The following is a 25,691-nucleotide window of genomic DNA, read 5'->3' on the forward strand; positions in this document are numbered from 1 at the left end:
ATTGTTAAAGGAAAATATTTCCCAAAATGAAAAGTTCCTTTGTAGAATTAAAACCATTAAGTTAAGAAAGAATGAACAAAACGCTAGACACGGTTACTCTTACTGCAACGTGACACCGTGAAAATTCTCTCTCTATCGTAACGATAGAGCGCAAGTTGAACGTTCTGAAACGTCAACAACTGCAGAGACAAAACAAAACGTTAGTTCAACTTTGAAAACAGTACGAGACTATCAAAGAAATTCTTTCAAAAACATTAAAATAGCATAATATGTTAACAGGTAAAACCGAAAAGACGGGCTCAATGTTAATTAACTTCGGTACAAGAAAAGACCGCCTACTATTAGGAAAGGTCGAATATAAACAAATATAAAAATTAATTTTAATAATTTTATAATAAAAGGAAGTTAATCGAAGAGGCCTATAAAAGGCGGAGAGATATAAAATAAATCTATAACTTTTGTTAAGCAAAATTAAGAAAGAGAGTCTATACTCTCTTAGACACCAACACTTCCGTCTAAGGGAAGGGTCGGCCATTAAAAGGTGAAAGAGAGTTCATACTCTCTTCGTCACCATAATTAATCAATTTAATTCCAAAAGCTAACTAAGCTAATATAGAAGTTTCCAGTATAGCGAATAGCTGCAAATTTTAGAGAAATACTTCACCAAACCGTGAACAATACTCCAAAATCATAAGCGTATCCAAGAACGTCTTGCCGGAAGCACGACAGAGGAAAAAGTGAGGTGGCGTCAACAACAAGTACTGTAGTACCTGGCCACAGGTGGCGCTTGTGAGTACACCCCCTTCTAGTATAGTGATAGCTGGCGTATCCCTCCCGTAGAATTCTGTCGGGCAACGGAGTTGACAGCTACATGATTATCGGGTAAGTTTAATATTGAAAACTAATTATTAGTATTGTTGAAGGTGAGATACATTCCATAAGATTAAGTGTTGCATCCTATGAAGTATGCATAACTTTCATTATGCAGCTGGATAAACTATCATTTATTATAGGCCACTTGCCTAATGTTAGAAATATTACAAATTCACATATCACTAACAAAAAGTTTCAAAGGAATAAACATACTGTACATGTACTGTATTTATTTGCTATACCAACAGGTCTTACACTTTATTTTTCAAATTATGATAAAAGCACATGGGCAAACTTTACATTCAGTTAAAATAAAATTGTATAGCATAATCATCACTATAAAAATAGCTACAAACCATAATTGAAATAATCAATATCAAGAATCTATATCAATGTACTGTATATGTATGCCCTTAAAAAGGAGTTTTAACAAACCTATTTTGGGGAGGGAAAGTGATGTGGGGGCTCCAAGGACTTTCCTGTGAAATGCTAGAACAGGAAAACTGATATAACATTACTAAAGAAATATTGTCTCCCCTGCTCTAGGGCCAGCATATCAATGTGCATAGCATGGAGTCGGTGTGAATTACGGAGATTTTTGAGTTAAGGTTTTCTTAAACTTGACAGAGTACTTTCTTAACTCATAGGCAAGAACCAACGTCTCACTTTAAGACAATGCTACATGGACATCGCTTTGCACCCAATGGAATCTCACATTCTCAATTAAGAATCAATGACACCACTCCCCTGCACGAGTCTAGGGAGAAGAGAGGATCCTGGAAACCATTAAAAACTTCTCTGGGTCTTTTCTCAGTTAAAACTCCTTTTTGGGGGATATTGTGCTTTGTGGTCTATGTGTACTATTATTATTATTATCATTATTATTATTACTTGCTAAGCTATAACCCTAGTTGGAAAAGCAGGATGCTATAAGCTCAGGGGCTCCAACAGGGAAAATAGCTCGGTGAGGAAAGGAGACAAGAAAAATAAAATATCTTAAGAACAGCAACAACACCAGAATAAATATTTCCTATAAAAACTTTAACAAAAATAAGAGCTAGAGAAATAAGATAGAATAGTGTGCCCGAGGGTATCCTCAAGCTAGAGAACTCTAACACAAGACAGTGGAAGACCATGGTACAGAGGCTATGGCACTACCCAAGACTGGAGAGCAATGGTTTGATTTTGGAGTGTCCTTCTAGAAGAGCTGCTTACCTTAGCCGAAGAGTCTCTTATACCCTTACTAAGAGGAAAGTAGCCATTGATCAATTAAGAGTGCAGTAGTTAACCTCTTTGGTGAGGAAGAATTTTTTGGTAATCTCAGTTAAATCAGGTATATGAGGACAGAGGGAAATGTGTAAGGAATAGGCCAGACTATTCGGTGTATGTGTAGGCAAAGGAAAAATAAACCGTAACCAGAGAGAAGGGTCCAATGTAGCACTGTCTATCTGGCCAGTCAAAGGGCCCCATAACTCTCTAGCGGTAGTATCTCAAGAGCATTAATCAGTAGACTCGTGCACCAACAAGGGCAACAGTCTACCACCAATCAGCATACAACATATGCACATGTTTCTATGGATAAGAAAAACTAAGAAATCTGACCATTACATCATCCTAAATGACTGTTATTACACTTCTCCAGAAGGACCTGGATGACTTGGTACTTCTCTCAAGGTTACCTCTGTAGGGGTCATGAATGAGTCAAGTACAGTACATGAATGTTGTGCTGCTTGGTTTTGTTTCAGGTAGTATCCAGGGAAGGGATAATATATCTACTGTCCCTAACAAAAAACTATACCATGGCCATACATCTAAGAGAAATAGGCTTACAAAATGACTAGTTCCAAAACTATCTTAGAAAGTAAGTCTTCAGTGAGACAGGCTAGAGTCCTACACTTATTCCTCAGGCTACATCGTATATGACCTTTTGGTTTACCAAGCCAGTAGGTGTGGAAAAGATAAAGAAAAAAAAAAAAGTTGAGCCTACAATGTTTTTAAATAGGAAGATAACATTCTTATAAAGGGGGTACCAACTGTAAGATTTAGCAAACCATATATGATTCAATTGTACGATAATCATTATTATTAAAATCTAATTTTAAAAACAAAAATACTTTTGATAACTATTATTCTAATAATGAAATTATTATTATTAAAATTATCATTGTTATTAGAATTAATATTAATAGTAATTCAAATAATAATCTTAATAATAAAAATGTTAATAATAAAATTATTATAAAACTATCATTAAAGTTATCACTAATTTTATTAATTCTAACAATCTAAAAAAATCATTATTCATATTCAAATTATCAAAATACTATAAGTAATTTGTATTTTCCTAACGATACAAACCTGCAGCTATTTATAGGGATTATACTTTTGGTGAAGCTGGAAGACAAGTCAAGACTTTTAGCGAGGTGTAACTACACTAATGTTGTCTTGTCACTTTTAATTGCAGGCAGGACTTCTCGGGGGACATGTGATAGCGGGCCAATTTGTATAAATAGCTGCAAGTTTGTATACTTAGGAAAAATACAAATTACTTTCATTCAAATTTATTTGTTCTAACATTAAATATGAATAATTTTGTTATTTATAGGGCTGACTAACTCCTTAGGATGGTGGAAGTGCGAACCAACTGGCTCGGTATTTAACACAGGGTTTACCTGTACGTGCTCTGTACATTACAGTAAGAAAACCCTGATACCTCACTAAATTTCATGCATCGCATGGTTAGCAGCCTGAGCAATCTGTGAGCTTGTAAATTAGCAATGTGACTGGTCTAGGTAAGATTTTTCAAAAACATAGATATCTTTAGAATCAACCACAGACGTTACCCAATCCCACCTTGCTAGGGGGTATAAGGATGTAACAAGTATTATTTCAGTACTAGGTTACACAAGGGAAATGGTTTTACCTTCATGAAGGTGAGGCCAGCTTGCACTGGACCGTGGCTGCTGTTCACCAAGAGTGGGGAAGATGAAAGAAAAAAAAAAAAAAAAGAGCCAGTCATTCTTAACATTCACCCCAAACTGATCCCAGGTAACCTTCGCCTTCAACCCTCTCCTACTTGTCCATCAAGGAGCCTGAGGAATGTATCTGAACCAATTGTTGTGCAGCCACCAGAGGACCAATGGAGAATGTCTCCATTTTCCTGTGGGTCACATATTGCAGGTAGTGGGTGGTGATTGTCGTCTGATGCTTCCACATCCCCGCTTGTAGGACCTGCGTCACAGTAGTTTTACTTGAACGCTAGGGATGTACCAATGCCCCCTAATGTCGTGAGCTCTGGGTCCTCAAGTGGGAGGAGGATTGGGATTCAGTGCAAGGTCTATGACCATGTGAATCCAAACAGAGACGGTGTTCTTTGTGATCTTCTCCTTAACTTTCCCCGTGCTGTCGAAGAGTGCTGACACTCAGGGGCGAGCTGCTGCAGTTCTTTAGAGGTAATACCTCAAACTTCTCACTGGGCAAAGTAACAGTTGATCTGGATCATCAGTTACAATACAACGACTCCCAATCTAGAAGGGCCTGAATCTAGCATCCGGTATTCCCAGATTTTGAGTCTTGGCAATACCGTAAACTCAGTGACGAAGCCGAGTATTACCTCCCACCATGCCCTTGAATAGGGGACGTAGTAGGAACCATGAAGTTCGCTTATCCTTTTGGCAGAAGCTAAAGTGAATAGGAATACCATCTTTAAAAGTGAGGTGGTGATCTGTAGCCTGGCGTAATTGTTCGTAGGAGCCCCTTTCAGGATTCGAAGAACTTGAACCACATTTCATGGAGGAGGTCTAACTGCCGACTAGGAGCAGGTAATCTAGAAATTCTGTATGAGGAGAGAAAACGCCAACGAAGAGTAAATCTCAACTCCTATCAGTCTAAAGGTGAGGTTTAAGGCTGAGCGGTAAACTTTCACTTATGAGACAGAGAGAAGCTTTTCCTCTCAAACGTAAAAAGGCACTCGGCTACTAATGGAATACTGTAGTGGCATTAAGGGGAGAGATACCCCTTTCATGATACCAACCACAGAAGGCAATCCACTTGGCCTGGCAGACTGATACCGAAGATCTTCGCAGGTATGCAAACGTCCTTTTCGCAACTTGATGCAAAAAGCCTCTCTGAGAGAGGAGCTGGATAGTCTCCAGGCGAAAAGTCGCAGCGAAGCTACGGCTTTATGATAGATGTTCACAGGTGGCTTTTTGAGTAGATCGTTTCATGGAGGGAGTTCTCTTCGGAACCACTCTCCATGATGCCATAGAGGAACTATGAGAGTCATTGAGAGGTTCTTGGACTCCGGTCTTGTCGAGTAACCTTCTCATCAGACAGAACAGGGGAAAGGCGTAGACATCGATGTAGTCCCACCGTTGTTGAAATGCATTTTATCTGTCCATCTTAACATCTCCACTGCTTGATGGCATAGGGGCTGTGAAAAGGCACCGGCTTGCTTGTTTACATAAGCCACTACAGGTAGTCGTCGACTTATGACCAAGTTAGGGACAGAGAGACGTGTCATAAGTTGATCTGATCGTATGTCGAACTTAAAAAGTGAAGTTTCAGTAGATTCATTATGCTGCGTTATGATTTGGTAATCATCTAAGTCATATTATAGCAATATTTTCTTACTGTATATCATTATTTCCCTTTCCTGTCTCATAGGATATCATATGCGCTATCAAAGCATTCTTTAATTCTATTTTTCAATTTCGGAAGTATTTTAACAATCAGCAATTACCGACCATTTTTTTTGTTTACCTTTGGTTGCCATCAACTAATCTGAAGGTCCTGCTACTGTGCGCACATACAAATTTCAAGGAGTATCATTTATGTCATTTTTTTACTTATTCGAAATATCCCATCTTTTTGATGGGAGAGTGGAACATCTTCGAGGATGGAGCTTTGGAAGGGGCTGGGCCTGATGCTTTTTGTCTAGGGTCAGACGGAGGAGTGGCTGAACTGAAGAAAACCAACTTCTCCAACAGGATCCTCGGAGTACTTGCTACTGCCTGGTCTGAAAGGGGGAACACACCCTAGACAACTCTAAGCACTGCCTTTACCAAGGCGTCAAACCATGCAAGTTCCCTCCCTGACGTAGGAAGGACAGGAATCTCGTTAGGAAGGCCAAGAGATGGAGATCACCTCCTAGGAGATCATGGCCTCAGAACCTGAAGCGAAGTAGAGTAAGGTCTCTTTCCTGGGATGATAGGCAGTGACCTAGCCTCTTGCTCTGGCTTGGAAAAGTGAGTACTGTACTAGTGTTTGTAGACGGAGGTATCTGCACCTTTGAAGACTCCTTCCAGATGGCAGGAAAGGGAACTGGACGTCTGCCGTGATGGGACTGAGTTGGATGAACCTCCTTAGGAGAGCGGGAAAGGAATGATCACGAGTTCAAGGCGAAACACATGCTGGCGACTTTTCGCATGCAGGATGGTCCTTGACCCTGCGGCGATTGCGAGCTGGTTGGCGATGGTGAACCGGCAAATAGCCCGAGGAAGAGAAACAGTAATTGCAAGCCGGCGAGTGACAATCGTGAGCCGGCAAGTGACGATCGCGAGCCGGCGAGTGACGTTCTCAAGCTGACAAGTGACGATCACGAGAAGGCAAGAGACAATCGTGTTGCTCAGCAATCCTTGGAGAAGCAGCTTCTACCTCTGAAGAGGCCGGAGTCCGTTTACTGTAGAAGCTCCATCAGCACTTCCTTCGAAGGCGGACTGGACAAACCCAGCAAAGGCCAAATCTGCAAAACATCAGAAAATGAAAATGTTCCCAAGGAGGGAAGGGGCAGAGCTGCTTTACTAGGAGAAGCAACACTGTTCCTTAAACCACATGGTTGACCTGGTGTTAATTGGTCTACTGCCCTGTTTGACCGTTCCCCAGAGGAGAACGATCAAGCAGGAGCTTTGGGAAGAGATCGGGGGTTAAGGAAGAAGTCTGAGGTTTCTTCAATTTCGAGGAAGACCTGGAAGGCAAAACATCTCTCTTAGACTTCTTCTTAAGCCGTCGCCCAAATCTCTATCACCGGGAGGAAGATTACTCCCGGCTTTCCTTGCAGGTGTCATCATACGACACTGTCCTCAGCAGGCTGGACACAACGACTGGAGTTTAGTATCAACGGAGGACATGAAGGTCTCGCAAGAGCATCCTTCAGGTCCCAGACAGGTCCACACAATGGACAGAAAGAAGAAACAAGCACAACTGTGAAAGGAAAAGCAAAAAACATGATATTTTCATTATAAAATAAATTTTTGAATATACTTACCCGGTGAATATATAAATAGCTGACGTCTCCGACGGCCCAACAGATTCCAAAAAACTTGCGAGCGATCGCCACGAAGGTAGCAGGTGTGCCCACCAGCGCCGACTATCGGCCAGATACCGCATATACTTCTCAACCACTCCAGTTCTTCTCAGTCCGCAGGGTCTCTATTGGGGAGGAAGGGAGGGCCTTTAATATTATATATTCACCGGGTAAGTATATTCAAAAATTTATTTTATAATGAAAATATCATTTTTAAATATTAAACTTAGCCGGTGAATATATAAATAGCTGATTCACACCCATGGTGGTGGGTAGAGACCAGTATTATAACAATAAAGGCGTATATGCTCAAGAGTTTTTGACAAATATTTCATAAAAACAAACTTAAGTATAGGTACCTGGTAAGGAAGCTGACTCTGATGATTACTCTGCCTCATTAGTCCGCTTTCCTGACGAAGCCCAGCCATCCTCTCTGGATGCTGAAAGACTCCCAGGAGCTGTTATATCCAGGGTGAACACCCCTATAACAGGACCTCATCAATACGCTTAATCTGGGCGCTCTCAAGAAACAACATTTTGACCACCCGCCAAATCAAAAAGATTGCGAAAGACTTCTTAGTCTCCCGTACAACCCAAAATAAGATTAAAAATTTCAAGAGTAGATTAAAAGGATATTGGGATTAAGGGAATGTAGTGGTAGAGCCTTCACCCACTACTGCACTCGCTGCTACGAATGGTCTCAGTGTGTAGCAGTCCTCATAAAGAGTCTGGACATCTTTCAAGTAATATGAAGCGAATACCGACTTGCCTCTCCAAAAGGTCGCGTCCATAATACTTTTAATGGATCTATTTTGCTTAAACGCTACTGAAGTTGCTATCGCTCTAACTTCATGAGCCTTGACTTTAAGTAAATTACGATCCTTCTCACTTAAATGAGAGTGTGCCTCCCGAATCAAAAGTCTAATAAAATAAGACCACGCATTCTTAGACATGGGCAAAGAGGGCTTTTTAACGGAGCACCATAAAGCCTCTGAACAACCTCGTAGAGGTTTAGCTCTGGATAAATAAAATTTAAGAGCTCTAACGGGGCACAGCACTCTTTCAACTTCATTCCCCACAATCTCAGAAAGACTGGGGATTTCAAATGATTTAGGCCAAGGACGAGACGGAAGTTCATTCTTGGCCAAAAAACCAAGTTGAAGAGCGCATACTGCTTTATTAGTGGAGAAGCCGATGTTCTTGCTAAAAGCATGTATCTCACTAACCCTTTTAGCCGAAGCTAAGCTCACATAAAAAAAGTGTCTTGAGGGTAAGATCCTTCAGGGAGGCTGAATTTAATGGTTCAAACCTGTCTGACATAAGGAACTGTAGGACCACGTCCAAGTTCCAAGCAGGAGTCGAAATATGACGCTAATTGGAAGTCTCGAAAGACTTAAGCAGGTCTTGGAGATCTTTGTTATTAGAAAGATCCAAATCCCTATGCCTGAAAACAGAAGCTAACATGCTTCTGTAGCCTTTAATGGTGGATGCAGAGAGGGAGCGACCGTTTCTCAGATAAAGCAGAAACTCCGCAATCTGCGCTACAGAGGCACTTGGAAGAGGAAATAGAGGAGGACTTGCACCAGTCTCTAAATACCTCCCATTTCGACTGATAGATCCTGATGGTAAAGGATCTTCTAGCCCTCACGATCGCTCTAGCTGCCTCCTTCGAAAACCCTCGAGCTCAAGAGAGTCTTTCTATAGTCTGAAGGCAGTTAGACGAAGCGTGGGGAGGCTTTGATAAAATCTCTTTATGTGAGGCTGTCGCAAGAGATCCATCCGCAACGGCAGACTTCTTGGAACGTCTACCAGCCATAGAAGTACCTCTGTGAACCACTCTCTCGCGGGCCAGAGTGGAGCAACCAACGTCAACCTGGTCCCTTCGTGAGAGGTGAACTTCTGCAGCACCTTGTTTAGGATCTTGAAAGGTGGAAAGGCATAAACGTCCAGGTGAGACCAGTCCAGCAGGAAAGCGTCTATGTGGGCTGCCTCTGGATCTGGAACTGGAAAGCAGTAAGTCGAGAGCCTCTTTGTCGGTGAAGTCGCAAAAAGATCTATGGTGGGTTGACCCCATGTCATCCATAGCTTCTCGCACACAGTCTTGTGCAACGTCCACTCCATGGAGATGACTTGTCCTCTTCTGCTGAGGCAGTCCGCCAAGACATTCATTTTTCCTTGCACAAATCTCGCCAAAGGAGAGATGTTACTTGCCTTAAATAGAGTTCCTTCTGATCCGTGGACCAAAGACCCGAGCATTCCAGACTGTCCAGTGGCGCTCCCTAACCCAAATCTGATGCATCTGAATACAACACATGGTTTGGGTTCTTAATCGCAAGAGAAAGACCTTCTCGAAGTCTGATGTTGCTGTCCCACCAAGTCAGACATGTCTAGACTGAGTTGGAGATTGGGAAAGAGATACTCTCTAAGCCCTTCTCCTTGTTCCCATGGTTTAGGTGAAATTGGAGAGGGCAAAGGTTGAGTCTCCCCAGAGAGATAAACTACTCCAGCGATGAAAGAGTTCCCACGAGGCTCGTTCAAACTCTTACAGAACAACTGTTTTTCTCTTGCAAGTGAAGGACTTTTAACAGAGCTTGTTCCATTCTTGTGGGAGACGAAAAGGCCCGAAAAATCCGACATTGTATCTCCATTCCCAAATAAAGAATAGTCTGGGATGGAGTACTGTAAGTTACGACTTCTCTATGTTCACTATGAGACCTAGCTCCTTGGTTAGGTCTAATGTCCATTAGAGGCTCTCCAGATAGCGATTTAATGACAACGCCCTGATTAGCCAGTCGTCAAAATAAAGGGAGGCTCTGAATCCTCAAAAAATGTAGAAAGCTTGCTACATTTTGCAAGGGCCTTGTAAAAACAAGAGGAGCAGGAATGAGGCCGAAGCACAGTGCTCGAAATTGGTACATTACTTTCCCGTCCACAAACCTCAGATGTTGTTGAAAGTTTGGATGAATCGGGATGTGGAAATATGCATCCTGAAGGTCGAGAGAGACCATCCAGTCGCCTTCCCTTACTGCTGTCAAGACAGATTTGGTAGTCTTCATCGTGAACTTTGTCAAGACAATGAACACATTGAGCGCACTTACATCTTAAGTACTCCTGCAGTGAACATGGCTGCCAGATCATTGGAGCCATCCCTGATAGCCTTGTTCCTGCAGTGAACGTGGCTGCCAGATCATTGGAGCCATCCCTGATAGCCTTGTTCATGCATGACATAATTGTACAGCAATACATTGACAGCTGGAGAGACCTTCTTACTTAAGGCTCCCAGGGACCAATCCAACAAATAAAAACTTCAAACACTCGAAAAAACTCCTAACAGGAGATGGTCTAGCTTTGAAGCAGACCATAAAATCTTGGAGCGTCTCATGGCTAGACGACGAGGAGAGTCCACTAGGCTTAAGAAGTCTCCCTGGGCAGAGGCAGGTACTCCCAAGCCGAGAACTTCTCCTCGAGCTTCTCCTGTGTCACACCAGACGCCCGAGCGAGAAGCTAATTAAGAAGGAGGAAAAGCAAAAGCAGACTTTCCTAAACTTATCCTGGATTCCAACCAGTCTCCCAGTAAGAGCATGGCCCTCTTGGAAGAACAAGAGAGAACAGACTTCGTAAATGTAGGAGTCGAAGAAAGTCATGCCAAGAGTAAACTCAGACTGCGGAGCAGCCGTTACAAAACGAGTAGGACAAAATTACATTAAAGAAATTCATAATTAAAAAACAAGGGATTGTTGGACTACCCTAGGTTACTCCTCTTCTGAATGACTCCCCAAAGGTACATTAGTTGAAAGGGGGTCATCAACTTCTTCAGAAGGCACATCATCTGATAAATCTAAAGTCTTGCGAGAAGGAGATTTATATTCAGAATGACGTGAAGGAAAAGCCTGACAGGCTACATCAACTTGTATATGAACAAAAGTTAAAGTTGGAGGGTCGACGTCACGTTGTGACTGCAGAGAATGTTATTCTACTACACGTCGTGACAGAAGTAACTGAGGTTCAAACGTCCCGTAGTAACAGCGGTGACTGCTGTTCGATGCTATATCGTGACTACGATGACTGACCCTCGACGTCACGTCATGTCTACGGTGTCTACCGCTTGACGTCACGTCGTGTCTGCGGTGTCTGCAGCTCAACGTCACGCTGTAACTGCGGTGGCTGACGTTCAAAGTGATCAAAGTTACATCGAGATTTATGCTCCGCATCTCGTTTAACAGCAAAGCTGTCACTAGGGATAACGTCAGCGTGGCGTAACAAAGCTCGTCTAGAAGGTTGAAGACCCGAATCACGTATCCCAGAACCGTGACGTACAAAAAGCAAAGGATCCTTTCGCACAGGAACAGGATCGAAAGCTTCTATTAAAGAAGAAAGCTTTAACAGCATATCTTGCAAAACACTTAACTTCGGATCAACCTTTGACTGCGGTGGCTGACGTTCAAACGTCACGTAGTAACAGCGGTGACTGCTGATCGATACTATATCGTGACTACGGTGACTGACACTCGACGTCCCGTTGTGTCTACGGTGTCTACCGCTCAACGTCACGTCGAGTCTGTGGCAGAAACGTCTGTACATGAATGTCATCGCTATGAACGGGACTCTTATGATGACTACAGCTAGGACGTTGAACTTGTTCTGAAGGAACTAATAAACGTTTCAACCGTCTCGAAACTTTACGCCCAGGCTTTTAAAGAGACGAATCATCGGAAGACGAGGAGAAACTTCGTCTCTCCTGTCTTATGGCAAGAACGTGCTTGACGAGCAACATCTGATACCTTTGAGGGAACGTCTGTTCGTTGGTTTACACTCCTCACTCCCTTAGGTCCTACGACATTCCTTCTCCCTGGTGCAGGGGAGCCTGAAAGAGGTCTCGGACTAGGCAAGTGACAAGCACGAACAAACGAACCCTCCGCAACACAGAACATGTTTTTTGCACTTACTTCACTGATATCGCATTTTTTAATAATTTCACATTAGACATGAATAAAACTGATTTCTACCTGAAGCACGCAATTCTCCCTTAAATCAAAAGGTTAGAATTGCGAAATGAGTCGTATAATGTAAGCACATTAGTACAAAATGAAACACATGCAAAAATCAATAACATTTACATATACAGTGATACCTCGGTAGTCGAACGACTCTATACTCGAACAATTCGGAGTTCGACCAAAATTTTCGAGAAATTTTTTGCTGCGGTGCTCGACCAAAAATTCGGTACTCGACCAGCCGAACACGTGACGACCGCATGGGCTTTGTGATGATCGCGCCATCTCGGCCACTCTCGCTTGTTCGGGAAGCATCAGTTCTCTCGAGAGCGTCACTCAGACAACGCGCGATCAGCATTCGTTGTGATTTAGTGATTTTCAGTGCTTTTAATTGCTTTTTTAGCTTTCATAATGAGTCCCAAGAAAGTAATGAGTGTTAAGGGGAAGGAGAAGAGGAAAACAGTGCGAACAACGATCGAGTTGAAGAAGGAAATTATAGCGAAATATGAGAATGGTGTACGAGTGTCCGATTTAGCGGTAGAATACGGAATGGCGAAGTCGACCATTTCTACGTTTTTAAAGCATAAAGAAATGATTAAGAAGGCGAATGTTGCAACGGGAGTTACGGCGGTAACTAAGCAAAGGCCACAAGTGATTGAGGAGATGGAAAAGTTGCTTTTAATATTTATTAAAGAAAAACAGTTGGCCGGGGAAAGTGTTAGTGAAGCGTTCATTTGTGAAAAAGCGTTGCATATCTATGAAGAATTAGTGAAGAAAAGTCCGAGTACCAGTGAAAGTGATTCATTTACATTTAAAGCGAGCAGGGGTTGGTTTGAAAAGTTTCGTAATAGAACAGGTATTCATCGTGTTACTAGGCATGGGGAGGCAGCTAGTTCGGATCAAATTGCAGCCGATAAATACGTGGGGGAATTCGATCGGTACATAAATGAACAAAATTTGATCGCACAACAAGTCTTTAATTGTGATGAGACTGGGTTATTTTGGAAGAAAATGCCAGCCAATACGTACATTACCAAGGACGAGACGAAGATGCCAGGTCACAAGCCAATGAAAGATAGGCTAACATTGTTGCTGTGTGCAAATGCAAGTGGCGATTGCAAGATCAAACCCTTGTTAGTGTACCACTCGGACAACCCCCGGGTGTTCAAACGAAATAATATTTGTAAAAGTGCACTACCAGTTATGTGGCGCTCGAACACTAAATCTTGGGTCACAAGACAATTCTTTACTGAGTGGATAAACGAAGTGTTTGCCCCCCAGGTTAAGGCTTACCTCATTGAAAAGAGCTTGCCAATGAAATGTCTTCTGGTTATGGACAATGCTCCTGCACATCCTCCAGGTCTCGAGGATGACTTGAAAGAAGAATACAGCTTTATCAAAATCAAATTCTTGCCCCCCAATACTACTCCCATACTCCAGCCCATGGACCAACAGGTCATTTCAAACTTCAAAAAACTCTATACCAAGGCCCTTTTCAGAAAGTGTTTTGAAGTGACCAGTGACACGAAGTTGACCCTAAAGGAATTCTGGAAGGAACACTTCAGCATCCTCAACTCTGTTAACATGATTGACCAAGCTTGGCGAGGTGTGACCTATAGGACATTGAACTCTGCCTGGCGTAAGCTGTGGCCATCATGTGTCACAGAGAGGGAGTTTGAAGGTTTCCAACCAGAGGCGGGTCCAAGCACTGCTACCCCTGTAATTTCTGATGACACTGATGTCGTTGAGGAAATTGTTGTCATGGGCAGGAGTTTGGGGCTTGAGGTCGACAAGGATGATATTGATGAGCTTGTAGAAAGCCATTCTACCGAGTTGACTGTGGAGGAATTGTTGCACCTGCAACAACAACAGCAGCAGGATCTGATTGTGGAGCAGGAATCTTCAGAAGAGGATGAGGTAAGGGAGGATGTTCCAAGTTCTCTCATCAATGAAATTTGTTCCAAGTGGGCAGATGTGCAGGCTTTTGCTGAAAAATACCACCCAGAAATTGCAGTAGCAAACCGGGCAGTGCATATGTTTAATGATAGTGTCATGTATCATTTTCGAAGAATACTGCAGAGGAGGAAGAAACAATTAACAATAGACCAGTTTTTCACAAAAGAAAAGAAAGCTGCTACATCAAAGCCTGTTTCTCCTCCAAAGAAGAGACAAAGAAGAGAAGAAACCCCTGAAATAGATCTGCCCACCCTTTCATTGGAGAGAGAAACAACTCCTGAAGGAGAACTACCCCGCCACATCATGGAAGGGGACTCTCCTTCCAAGCAGTAACCTCCCCCTTCCATCCTCTCCACATCCATCCCTGTATGCCATCGAACCGCTGCTCAAAGGTATGTTCACTACAGTACAGAAAATGGTTTAAAATTGTTTTATTTTAGTACAGTAAATGGTTTAAAATTGTTTTATAGGATTTTCTGACCAATTTCATACACATTTAGATAATTATTGTTGTTTAGGTACACGTTTTATTAATATTTTGGGCCTGTTCGAGTGCTTGGGAACGGAATAGAATATATACCATTATTTCTTATGGGGAAAAAAAATTCGGTACTCGAACAAATCGGAGGTCGAACACGGATCTCGAACGGATTATGGTCGAGTACCGAGGTATCACTGTATATCAAATAAAACGGAAATATATAAAGTTAAAAAGATTAGTAACTGGGGATGAGACTAAACACTAGTTCATAAAGGACTACGTTTTCAATCTCTCACCGTACAGTGCCTTGGGACGAGAATAAAAACTCAAACGTTTTATCCTCTCTCCCCGTACAGAGACTTGGGACGAGAGTAAAAAACTGAATCGAGAACAACGTTACTCGCTCCCAAACTCCTTGTACAGAGACTTGGGACGAGAATAAAGATCGGATCGTTCTCTCTTTCTCTCTCTCTCTCTCTCTCTCTCTCTCTCTCTCTTGTCACTCACAAGAGAATGGCTGACTCACCCTTCGTCAATAACAGGTTATTTGACTAAAGGAAAAAACTGAAAGGACTCAGAAATTGAAAATTAACATGTTCCTTTAAATTAGTATCTAAAAAACTTCAGTTTGAAAGAAGAATGAACAAAACGTCAAAATCGATTTACTCTTTCTGCAAAGTGAAACCGTGATTCTCTCTTTCTCTATCGTAACGATAGAGCGCAAACTGCGTAGCATAAATAAACCAAACGTTAGTTCATCTTTGAAAAACAGCACGAAGACTATTCAAAGAATAAATTTCTTAAAATATTTTCTAAAAATATTCATCTCATCACTCTTACAGAGCAACTGTTTTAATCTAAACAAAAATAAAAGTTGAATGGGCTCAACGTTGTTTAACTTCGTTTTCCAATTTAGGACCGCCTACAAAGAATAGGTAAAGGCCGCATATAAACAAAAACATAAAATTTATCTCGATGTTTAGTATAAATGGAAAGCTAATCGAAGAGGCCTAATAAAGGTGGGTGAGATATAAAATATATAGAGGTAAATCTATAAATATCAACAATAATTTATAAAGTGAAAAAATAATTACTAAAAGCCTTTAACACACTTCCGTACACTGAGGGAAGGGTCGGCCATCTTTTCTCTATGGAAAAACCAGAGCGAGATTAAAAAAGCAAGGGCAAAAAAACTTTTCCTCTCCTTTCAAAAGCATTTCTTTTGAAGATACAGTAGTATTGAATAATCCAACACGGCAAAAGCAATAAAACCAAAACCAAGTACTTCACCAATTCGGTAGAAAACTCGAGGTCTAGAGCGAGCGGAACCAATGTTGTCGGTGACACCGACAGAGAAGAACTGGAGTGGTTGAGAAGTATATGCGGTATCTGGCCGATAGTCGGCGCTGGTGGGCACACCCGCTACCTTCATGGCGATCGCTCGCGAGTTTTTTGGAATCTGTCGGGCCGTCGGAGACGTCAGCTATTTATATATTCACCGGCTAAGTTTAAAATTAAAAAAAAAAAATTAAATGGCAAGTCAAAACAGTTGGAGAGGCGGAGAACTGTGACGAGACAATACTAGTGTTTGTGTGAGCGGGGTAGCCGGCTACCCCATCCGCTAACCCACCACTATCTAGCGGGTGGGTAGTTAAGCCTCGCTTAAAGTCTTATGGCTAGTCTCACAGCTTCGCTAATCATATAATCCCTATAAATAATGAAAGGTTTTGTATTTAGTGTCGGAACAAATAATTTTAATAATAATATTATAAATAACTTTTAATAATAATCTTAATAGCAATAATTTTAATAATATCAATAATACAAATAACTCTTAATAATAATTTTAATAATAAATCTTAATAATAATCATTCAAACTCTTATTCTAGCACTAATGTTACTTTTACTCAACTAAATTTTTTCCACACTTCAATGAAGAGAGACCAAGGCATTGTTTATTCTAAACAACGAGAATGAAAGTTGGAGGTTGGGTGCAAAGTGAAGCAAAGACAGGACTGCCCCTGACTAGGGAGTTATTTATTTTCGATGATGTGAGGTACTAATAATTTTGCCCATAGCAGACAAATGTCATCATTGGAGGTGCTGTACCAATTTCAAGAGTGTCTTAACTTGAGGTTCTCTCTTATATAGACAAAGTTCGTGCTTTGCATGTTGATATACTGGCTCTAGAGCAGGAGAGACAATATTTCATAGGTATTTGTGCTGTATTGCATTTCTTGTTCTTGTCTTTTACAAGAAAGTCCTTGGAGACCACACAGCACATTAACCACAAAAAACTATATACATTTTAAAATGTACTGCTTCTTCATCTTGCCTGCCCTTGTTCTAATAATTTCTGGTAATTCTGAAGTCATGATATACTTGTAATAAGAGAATCTCAGAACACAACAGCAAGATGGAAATTTTTAATAATAAATATATTACATAAGAATAAGTCTAAAAAGGATATAAAGACCTACTTCTAAAGGGCAACTACTCAAATGTATCATTAGTAAAAAGATTAGTGGAAAATTTATAAAGATCTACAATATTGCATTAAATTTTGTTGTATTTGTGCTTTGTATGGTATCTGAAAGCAACATTATTTATTAAAATAATTTTCTTCAAGCTTATGTTTTCTGAAAATGTCTAAATTTTCTGAAACTTATAGTCCAGATAGTAATGTGCTTTGACATAAAAATGTGCAAAAACTGTATATGCCGAAACCCCATTAAGAGTATTGTGTGATTTCACGTAAAGAATTTGAATCTATACTGTACAAAGTTTTAGAAAAGATAGTTAGTCCCGGAATGAGTCTCCTACATAGAACATCAGTGACAAAAATTTTAGAATTTCTGTTTTTTCTAACTATACTGACTTGAGTTTTTTAAACTAGGGAAGGTCTTCAGCAGAGCTGGAACAGCCGTTGAATATGTTATTGCATGTACCCATGACAGATGTGGACCCCCAAAACGATACGTCCTGTGGTGTCAGCTCTGTCTCTGGGCCAACCTGTTTCAAGCATCGGGACACTTTCCTTCTCTTCAAATCCCAGTTGGCCCACTGGTGAGTCAAAAAGGACACTGCCCTTCCACCAGACAACAAGTCTCTCTTGTACTTCTCAACAGAGTCCAAGGTTAATAGCCAGTCATCCTAGCAATGCAAGAATGCAAGTCATGGCACCTGACCACTGGTCAAGCCATAAAACTGCTTGGAGGGAGGCCATGGGAGAGAATTCCATGGCTGCCAACTCAGAAGCCAAGAAAGATATCTCTGCCATGGGGAGAGAGGCAGTAGGAGTCATGAATACAAAACTTGTACTGATAAGTCTTATAGGACTGATTCATTCAATAGGGGAATAGAAGAGCGGAGCTCTTTCTTTCGAGCTGGCAGTGTAAAAAGACGAAAGTACAGCAGAGAAGTAACTTCAAATTTGTTTCCTATCTAAGGAGTTCAATGGTGTCTCGTTTCCTTGGTTACAAAGACATCGTCACCAGGCCATGTTCTTGAGGTAATAAACAGCAACAAGAATGCTATTGTACAGGAACAAGAAATGTATATCAGCAAGTTACACAAAATTGTCAGCTACAATTATTGGGAAAACTACAAAATCTTTTTCTTTCCTTAATTTCCCTCACACAAAAAAACCTGACACAACTCTATAAGATGTGACTTACAGTACTCAGTAAGCCAACAAGAAGACGGGCTTCCCTGCCAACTGCCAGTTACTACCTGCTCCTTGTTAAAATTTATATCGGCAACTTTTCAGGTTTGCTGAAAGCATATTCCCACTCAAGGACAAAGGTTTGTATTCGTATAGAAACAAATGGGATTTATTGGAGGTCAAACAGCTAGGCTAGGTTTATTGCAAAATTAAGCACTGAATGGTTTCATGACAAGTTTGTAAAGAGAAAAGATTGACATTGTTGATACAAGACCCTTGTATTTCTTAATTTATTCTGATCATGCCTAACTTCCACGATCATCTGGCTTATTTAAAAGATCGCTATGTATTAATCAATGACACTTTCCTCCCTTCTAACACAAGCATGATCCAAGTGGTATTTCAATACTTTTCTGGGATATAATGTCTTTCTTCTTTCCTGGGGCTTGGCAAAACTGAATGACTGTTACTGTAAGAAATACATACATATACCAAGGCACTTCCTCCAATTTTGGGGGGTAGCCGACATCAAGCAAATGAAACAAAAACAAAAAGGGGACCTCTACTCTCTACGTTCCTCCAGCCTAACAAGGGACTCAACCGAGTTCACCTGGTACTGCTAGGGTGCCACAGCCCACCCTCCCACATTATCCACCACAGATGAAGCTTCATAATGCTGAATCCCCTACTGCTGCTACCTCCGCGGTCATCTAAGGCATCGGAGGCAGCAGCAGGGCCTACCGGAACTGTCACAATCGCTCGCCATTCATTCCTATTTCTAGCACTCTCTCTTGCCTCTCTCACATCTATCCTCCTATCACCCAGAGCTTTCTTCACTCCATCCATCCAACCAAACCTTGGCCTTCCTCTTCTACTTCTCCCATCAACTCTTGCATTCATCACCTTCTTTAGCAGACAGCCATTTTCCATTCTCTCAACATGGCCAAACCACCTCAACACATTCATATCTACTCTAGCTGCTAACTCATTTCTTACACCCGTTCTCACCCTCACCACTTCATTCCTAACCCTATCTACTCGAGATACACCAGCCATACTCCTTAGACACTTCATCTCAAACACATTCAATTTCTGTCTCTCCATCACTTTCATTCCCCACAACTCTGATCCGTACATCAGAGTTGGTACAATCACTTTCTCATACAGAACTCTCTTTACATTCATGCCCAACCCTCTATTTTTTACTACTCCCTTAATTGCCCCCAACACTTTGCATCCTTCATTCACACTCTGATGTACATCTGCTTCCACTCCACCATTTGCTGCAACAACAGACCCCAAGTAACTATCCATTCAACATGACATTCAACCTCGCACCACCTTCCCTTCTCGTACATCTCATAACCTTACTCTTACCCACATTAACTTTCAACTTCCTTCTCTCACACACCCTTCAAATTCTGTCACTAATCGGCCAAGCTTCTCTTTAGCGTCTGCAACCAGTACAGTATCATCCGCAAACAACTACTGATTTACCTTCCATTCATGGTCAGTCTCGTCTAACAGTTTCGATCCTCGTCCAAGCACTCGAGCATTCACCTCTCTCACCACTCCATCAACATACAAGTTAAACAACCACGGCGACATCACACATCCCTGTCTCAACACTACTCTCACTGGAAACCAATCGCTCACTTTATTTCCTATCCTAGCACATACTGTACTTTACTACCTTTGTAGAAACTTTTCACTGCTTGCAACAACCTTCCACCAACTCCATAAAACCTCATCACATTCCACATTGCTTTCTTATCAACTCTATCATACGCTTTCTTCAGATCCATAAACGCAACATGTACCTCCTTACCTTTTGCTAAATATTTCTCGCATATCTGCCTAACTGTAAAAATCTGATTCATACAACCCCTACCTCTTCTAAAACCACCCTGTACTTTTAAGATTGCATTCTCTGTTTTATCCTTAATCCTATTAATCAGTACTCTACCATACACTTTTCCAACTACACTCTACAAACTAATACCCCTTGAATTACAACACTCATGCACATCTCCCTTACCCTTATATAGTGGTACAATACACGCACAAACCTAATCTACTGGTACCATTGACAACACAAAACACATATTAAAAAATCTCACCAACCATTCAAGTACAGTCACACCCCCTTCCTTCAACATCTAAGCTCTCACACCATCCAAACGAGATGCTTTTCCTACTCTCGTTTCATCTAGTGCTCTCATCACTTCCTCTCTTGTGATCTCTCTCTCATTCTCATCTCCCATCACCGGCACCTCAACACCTGCAACAACAAATATATCTGCCTCCCTATTATCCTCAACATTCAGTAAACTTTCAAAATATTCCGCCCACCTTTTCCTTGCCTCCTCTCCTTTTAACAACCTTCCATTTCCATCTTTCACTATCTCTTCAATTCTTGAACCAGCCTTCGTTACTTTCTTCACTTCTTTCCAAAACTTCTTATTCTCTTCATATGAACCAATCCCTGACCCCACCTCAGGTCAGCTGCCATCTTTGCCTCACATTGCGCTTTACTTCCACATTTTTCTCTCTATATCTTTCATACTTCTCTACACTATTACTCTGCAGCCATTCTTCAAAAGCCCTCTTTTTCTCTACCACTTTTACCTTCACTCCTTCATTCCACCATTCACTGCCCTTCCTCATGCTGCCTCCAACAAACTTCTTGCCACACATATCACTTGCAATCCCAACAAAATTTTCTTTTACTAACTTCCACTCCTACTCTAAATTACCAGTTTCTCTTACTTTCACTTCGTCATATGCCATTTTCAACCTTCTTGATATTTACTTTTTAGCCCCAATTTTATTAGCTCTTCAACCATCACTAGCTCCCCTTTACATCCACCTACTCTATTCCCCCACTCTTTTGCTACAACTAATTTTCCTTCCACCAAAAAATGATCAGACATACCGTTAGCCATACCCCTAAACACGTGCACGTCTTTCAATCTTCCAAACATTCTTTTAGTTATCAACACATAATCCATAAATGCCCTTTCTACTACTCTTCCATTTGCCACTGTCACCCATGTATACTTTTTTTTATCTTTCTTTTTGAAAAAGCTAGAACTTATAACCATCTCTTGCTCAACACACATATCTACCAGTCTCTCACCACTCTCATTTTCACCTGGTACGCCATACTTCCCAATGACACCTTCTACCTCTCCAGCATGATAACTACTTAACTACGTAATTCCTTCTACCAGTCCTTCTATACACCTAGTTAATTCATTCCACAACTCATTCCGCTCTTCTTCACTTTTCTCACAACCTGGCCCATACGCACTGACAAAAGCCCAACATTCCCTACCCAACCTATCCCTTACCCACATTAACCTAGATTCCATTCCATTCCACTACTTTACCTGTCATCTATTCACTCAGCAATAAAGCCACACCTTCTCTTGCCCTTCCCCTTTCAATCCCAGACACTCTACCAGACATTTCACCAAACATCACTTCACCCTTTCCTTTCATCTCACACAAAGCCAAGATATCCATCCTTCTATTCCTAAACATACTTCCAATCTCACATCTTTTACTCTCTATCGTACTACATCCACGCACATTCAAACACCCCAAAACTAGAGTGCGGGGAGCAGTCACTCTCCCCCCAGCTCCACCTCTTTGATGTCTCACAGGATTATAATACAGGAGAGGGGGTTCCCAGCCCCCTCGTCCCGTCCCTTTTAGTCGCCTCTTACGACATGCAGGGATACGTTGGCGCTATTCTGAATGTTTTTTATGCTTCTTAAAATGCCACATAGTAGATATACTGTACTGGAAAACAGGTCATTGGTGCATATCTATATATAATATGGAGACGATTTAAGAAGAAATTAATGCTTGAAGGCTGCTAACACATACTGTTTTTTTTTTCAATAAATTCCATAGAAGATTATCCAACATAGTGAAAATAACCTCACCTTGAAAGCCTAACGCACTGATGAAATTTTACATCTTCAAGTTCTACACTCTTGCTCTTCCCACGTCCTGTAGATTCAAAGAGTACCTTGTCATTGAGACCTAGTCTCAATTCGGGCATTCCTGACAGGTAGACACGCATTTTTATACTGCCAACAATTTCACTACGGAGTACGTTACCATTTGAATTTGCCTAGAAAAATAAGGGAAAAGAGAAATCAAAGTTCCCAATTCATAATATTTTCATCATTAAAACAAATACGGAGACAAATTAAATTTATCAACATTATCTCACAGATACTTGCCATTGTTTTACTAGTTTCCATTGCTACCAATCCTGAGGAATTTGACCGAGTACTGTATAGTACTTAACCTGCAATTTCTTATGTAACAGGAGAGACTGATTAAAAAAAAAGGACTTCTTACCACAATTGCCATTTAAAATTAATCAAATAACTAATAACTTGAAACATAACATTTCTTGATTCCCAAAACGATCTAAAATAGATTTGTCTTTGAACGATTTTAAAACAGGAGAAAGATGACTCACAAGCCTTAGCTTATAGGTCATTGCAATGTAGCTGCAATAAATTGGCAAGAAGGGTTATTATTATTATAAATTAGTATAACAAATACACTTGCACATTTTCACATATCTAAACTATACAGTGTGTGGCCTGTCAAAAGAATCTATTCTGAAATAAGTTGTGAAAACTGAAACACAATTAAGTGAAAATTGGACAACTGGGTATGAAGAGACTGAAGATACAGTATTTGAAAATTATAGTTTTTATAAATAGTTTAATCAGACCACAGAGATAACATTCTTAGCTGCCATAGGTAGTAGGTAGTAGGTAGTAGGTTGGCCAGGGCACCAGCCACTAGTTGAGATACTACCACTAGAGAGTTATTGGGTCCTTTGACAGGCCAAGCAGTACTACATTGGATCCTTCTATCTCTGGTTACGGCTCATTTTGTCTTTGCCTAAACATAAAATGAATAGTCTGACCTATTCCTAACACATTCTCCACTGTCCTAATACACCTGACAACACTGAGATTACCAAACCATTCTTCTTAGCTCAAGGGGTTAACTATTGCAATGCAATTGTTAAGTGGCTATTTTCCTCTTGGTAAGTATAGATGAGACTCTTTAGCAATGGGAAGCAACTCTTCTAGGAGAAGGACACTCCAAACTCAAACCATTGTTCTCTGTTCTAGGGGAGTGACATAGCCTCTGTACCATGGCCTTCCATTGTCTTGGAATTTAGTTCTCTTACTTGGGGGTACACACGGGCATGCTATACTATCTTATTTCTCTCCCCGCCCACCTTTTTTTAAGTTTTTATAGTTTATATGTGGAAGATGTAATTTAATGTTGATGGTGTTCTTGAAATATTTCAATTTTATTTTTTATTCTTCTCTTGTAGTTTATCTATTTTCTTGTTTTCTTCCTCACAGAGCTATTTCATAAGTAGTAGGTTGGCCAGGGGCACCAGCCACCCGTTGAGATACTACCACTTGAGAGTCATGGGGTCCTTTGACTGGCCAGACAGTACTACATTAAATCCTTTTCTTTGGTTATGGTTCACTTTCCCTTTGCCTATGCATACACCGAATAGTCTGGCCTAGTCTTTACAAATTCTCCTCTGTCCTCATACACCTGAAAACACTGAAATTACCTAACAATTCTTATTCACCAAAGAGGTTAACTACTGTACTGTAATTGTTCAGTGGGTACTTTCCTCTTGGTACAGTAATGGTAGAAGAGACATTTTAGCTATGGTAAGCAGCTCTTCTAGGAGAAGGACACTCCAAAACCAAATCATTGTTCTCTAGTCTCAGGTAGTGCCATAGCCTCTGTACCATGGTCTTCCACTATCTAGGGTTAGAGTTCTCTTGCTTGAGGGTACACCTGGGCACACTGTTCTATCTTATTTCTTTTCCTAATTGTTCAGTGGGTACTTTCCTCTTGGTACAGTAATGGTAGAAGAGACTCTTTAGCTATGCTAAGTAGCTCTTCTAGGAGAAGGACACTTCGAAATCAAATCATTGTTCTCTAGTCTTGGGTAGTGCCATAGCCTCTGTACCATGGTCTTCCATTATCTAGGGTTAGAGTTCTCTTGCTTGAGGGTACACCTGGGCACACTGTTCTATCTTATTTCTTTTCCTCTTGTTTTATTAAGTTTTTATAGTTTACAGTATATAGGAAATATTTATTTTAATGTTGTTACTGTTCTTAAAAATGTTATTTTCATAAAATAAATTTTTGAATATACTTACCCGCTGGTTATATAAGAATGGCTAACGTCCCTGACGCCTCGGTAGGAAATTCAAAATCTCGCGCGGCTATCGCAGATATGCCAGGTGTACACTAGTGCCCTCACGGTACAACAGGTAAAACTATACCCAACCTCTTCAGATTATTCCCATGGTCTCCAGAGGTGAGGAGGGTGGGTTTTTAACTTATATAACCAGCGGGTAAGTATATTCAAAAATTTATTTTATTATGAAAATAAAATTTTCAAATATAAAACTTACCTGCTGGTTACATAAGAATGGCTGATTGACACCCTTGGTGGTGGGTCAGAGACAGCTACATAATTGGAAATTCACTTAAGCATTACACAAACCACTTAAGAGGTTCTCACCTGATAAGGAATGCTCTGCTTCATTTTGTCTGCTATCCTTAGAAGATCCAGCGGTCCACCCAGGGGGCTGATGACCTCTAGGAGCTGTCAAACGGTTCAATAACTATAACATGACAGGACCTCAACTAATACCCTTGTTCCGGGCACTCTCTAGGAACAAAATGACCACCTGACTAGATCAAAGATTGCGGAGGATTGTCGACCAATCTTCATGTACAATCATAAAAACATATATAATAGTTCCAAGAGAAGAACAGGGGTACTAAGAATATAGGGAAATGTAGTGGTGAATGTCTCACCTACTACTGCACCCGTTATTACGAGTGAACCCAAAACGTAGACGTCCTCATAAAGAGACTGAATACGATCTAAGAAATGCAAGGCGAATACAGGAAAACCCCTTCACAAGGCTGTATACGTGATGCTTTGCAGAGAACAGATTAGTTTAAAAGTTACAGAAGCTCTTATAGCTCTAACTTCATGAGTCTTTACCCTTTCGACATGTTATGATCTGTTACACAACAGTATGAAAGAACTCTTGTAATTAAAGTCTATACCAGATGATAGAGCGTTTTAGACATAGATAGCGCAGGCTTCTTGACCGTGCACCAAAGAGTCATGAATAGACTCTTAACCTCTTTGGTCCTGTCCTGATAAAACCGGGTAAAATACTCTTCATAGCCCTTGACAAACCAAATCCGAAAGATTTAGGCCATGGATGAGAAGGACGTTTGTTAATGATCAGGAATCCAGGATGCGAGGGGCCTATGGCTTAACCATTGTGAAGTCCATGTTCTTGCTAAAAGATTGAACTTTA

At 40.9% G+C, this 25,691-nt stretch overlaps 1 protein-coding gene across 2 annotated transcripts in view; it reads right to left on the reverse strand.

The window, feature by feature from the left end:
* Window positions 1-25,691, reverse strand: part of AP-1mu (adaptor protein complex 1, mu subunit) — a 123,408-nt gene that overhangs the window by 21,119 nt on the left and 76,598 nt on the right. For both annotated transcript variants that reach the window (XM_068367095.1, XM_068367094.1), the window contains exon 7: window positions 22,227-22,417. In XM_068367095.1, the coding sequence (XP_068223196.1) occupies window positions 22,227-22,417 (191 nt within the window). The remainder of the gene's footprint in view (window positions 1-22,226; window positions 22,418-25,691) is intronic.

This window comes from Palaemon carinicauda, chromosome 45 (genome assembly GCF_036898095.1).
Source record: "Palaemon carinicauda isolate YSFRI2023 chromosome 45, ASM3689809v2, whole genome shotgun sequence".
Classification (NCBI taxonomy): domain Eukaryota; kingdom Metazoa; phylum Arthropoda; class Malacostraca; order Decapoda; family Palaemonidae; genus Palaemon; species Palaemon carinicauda.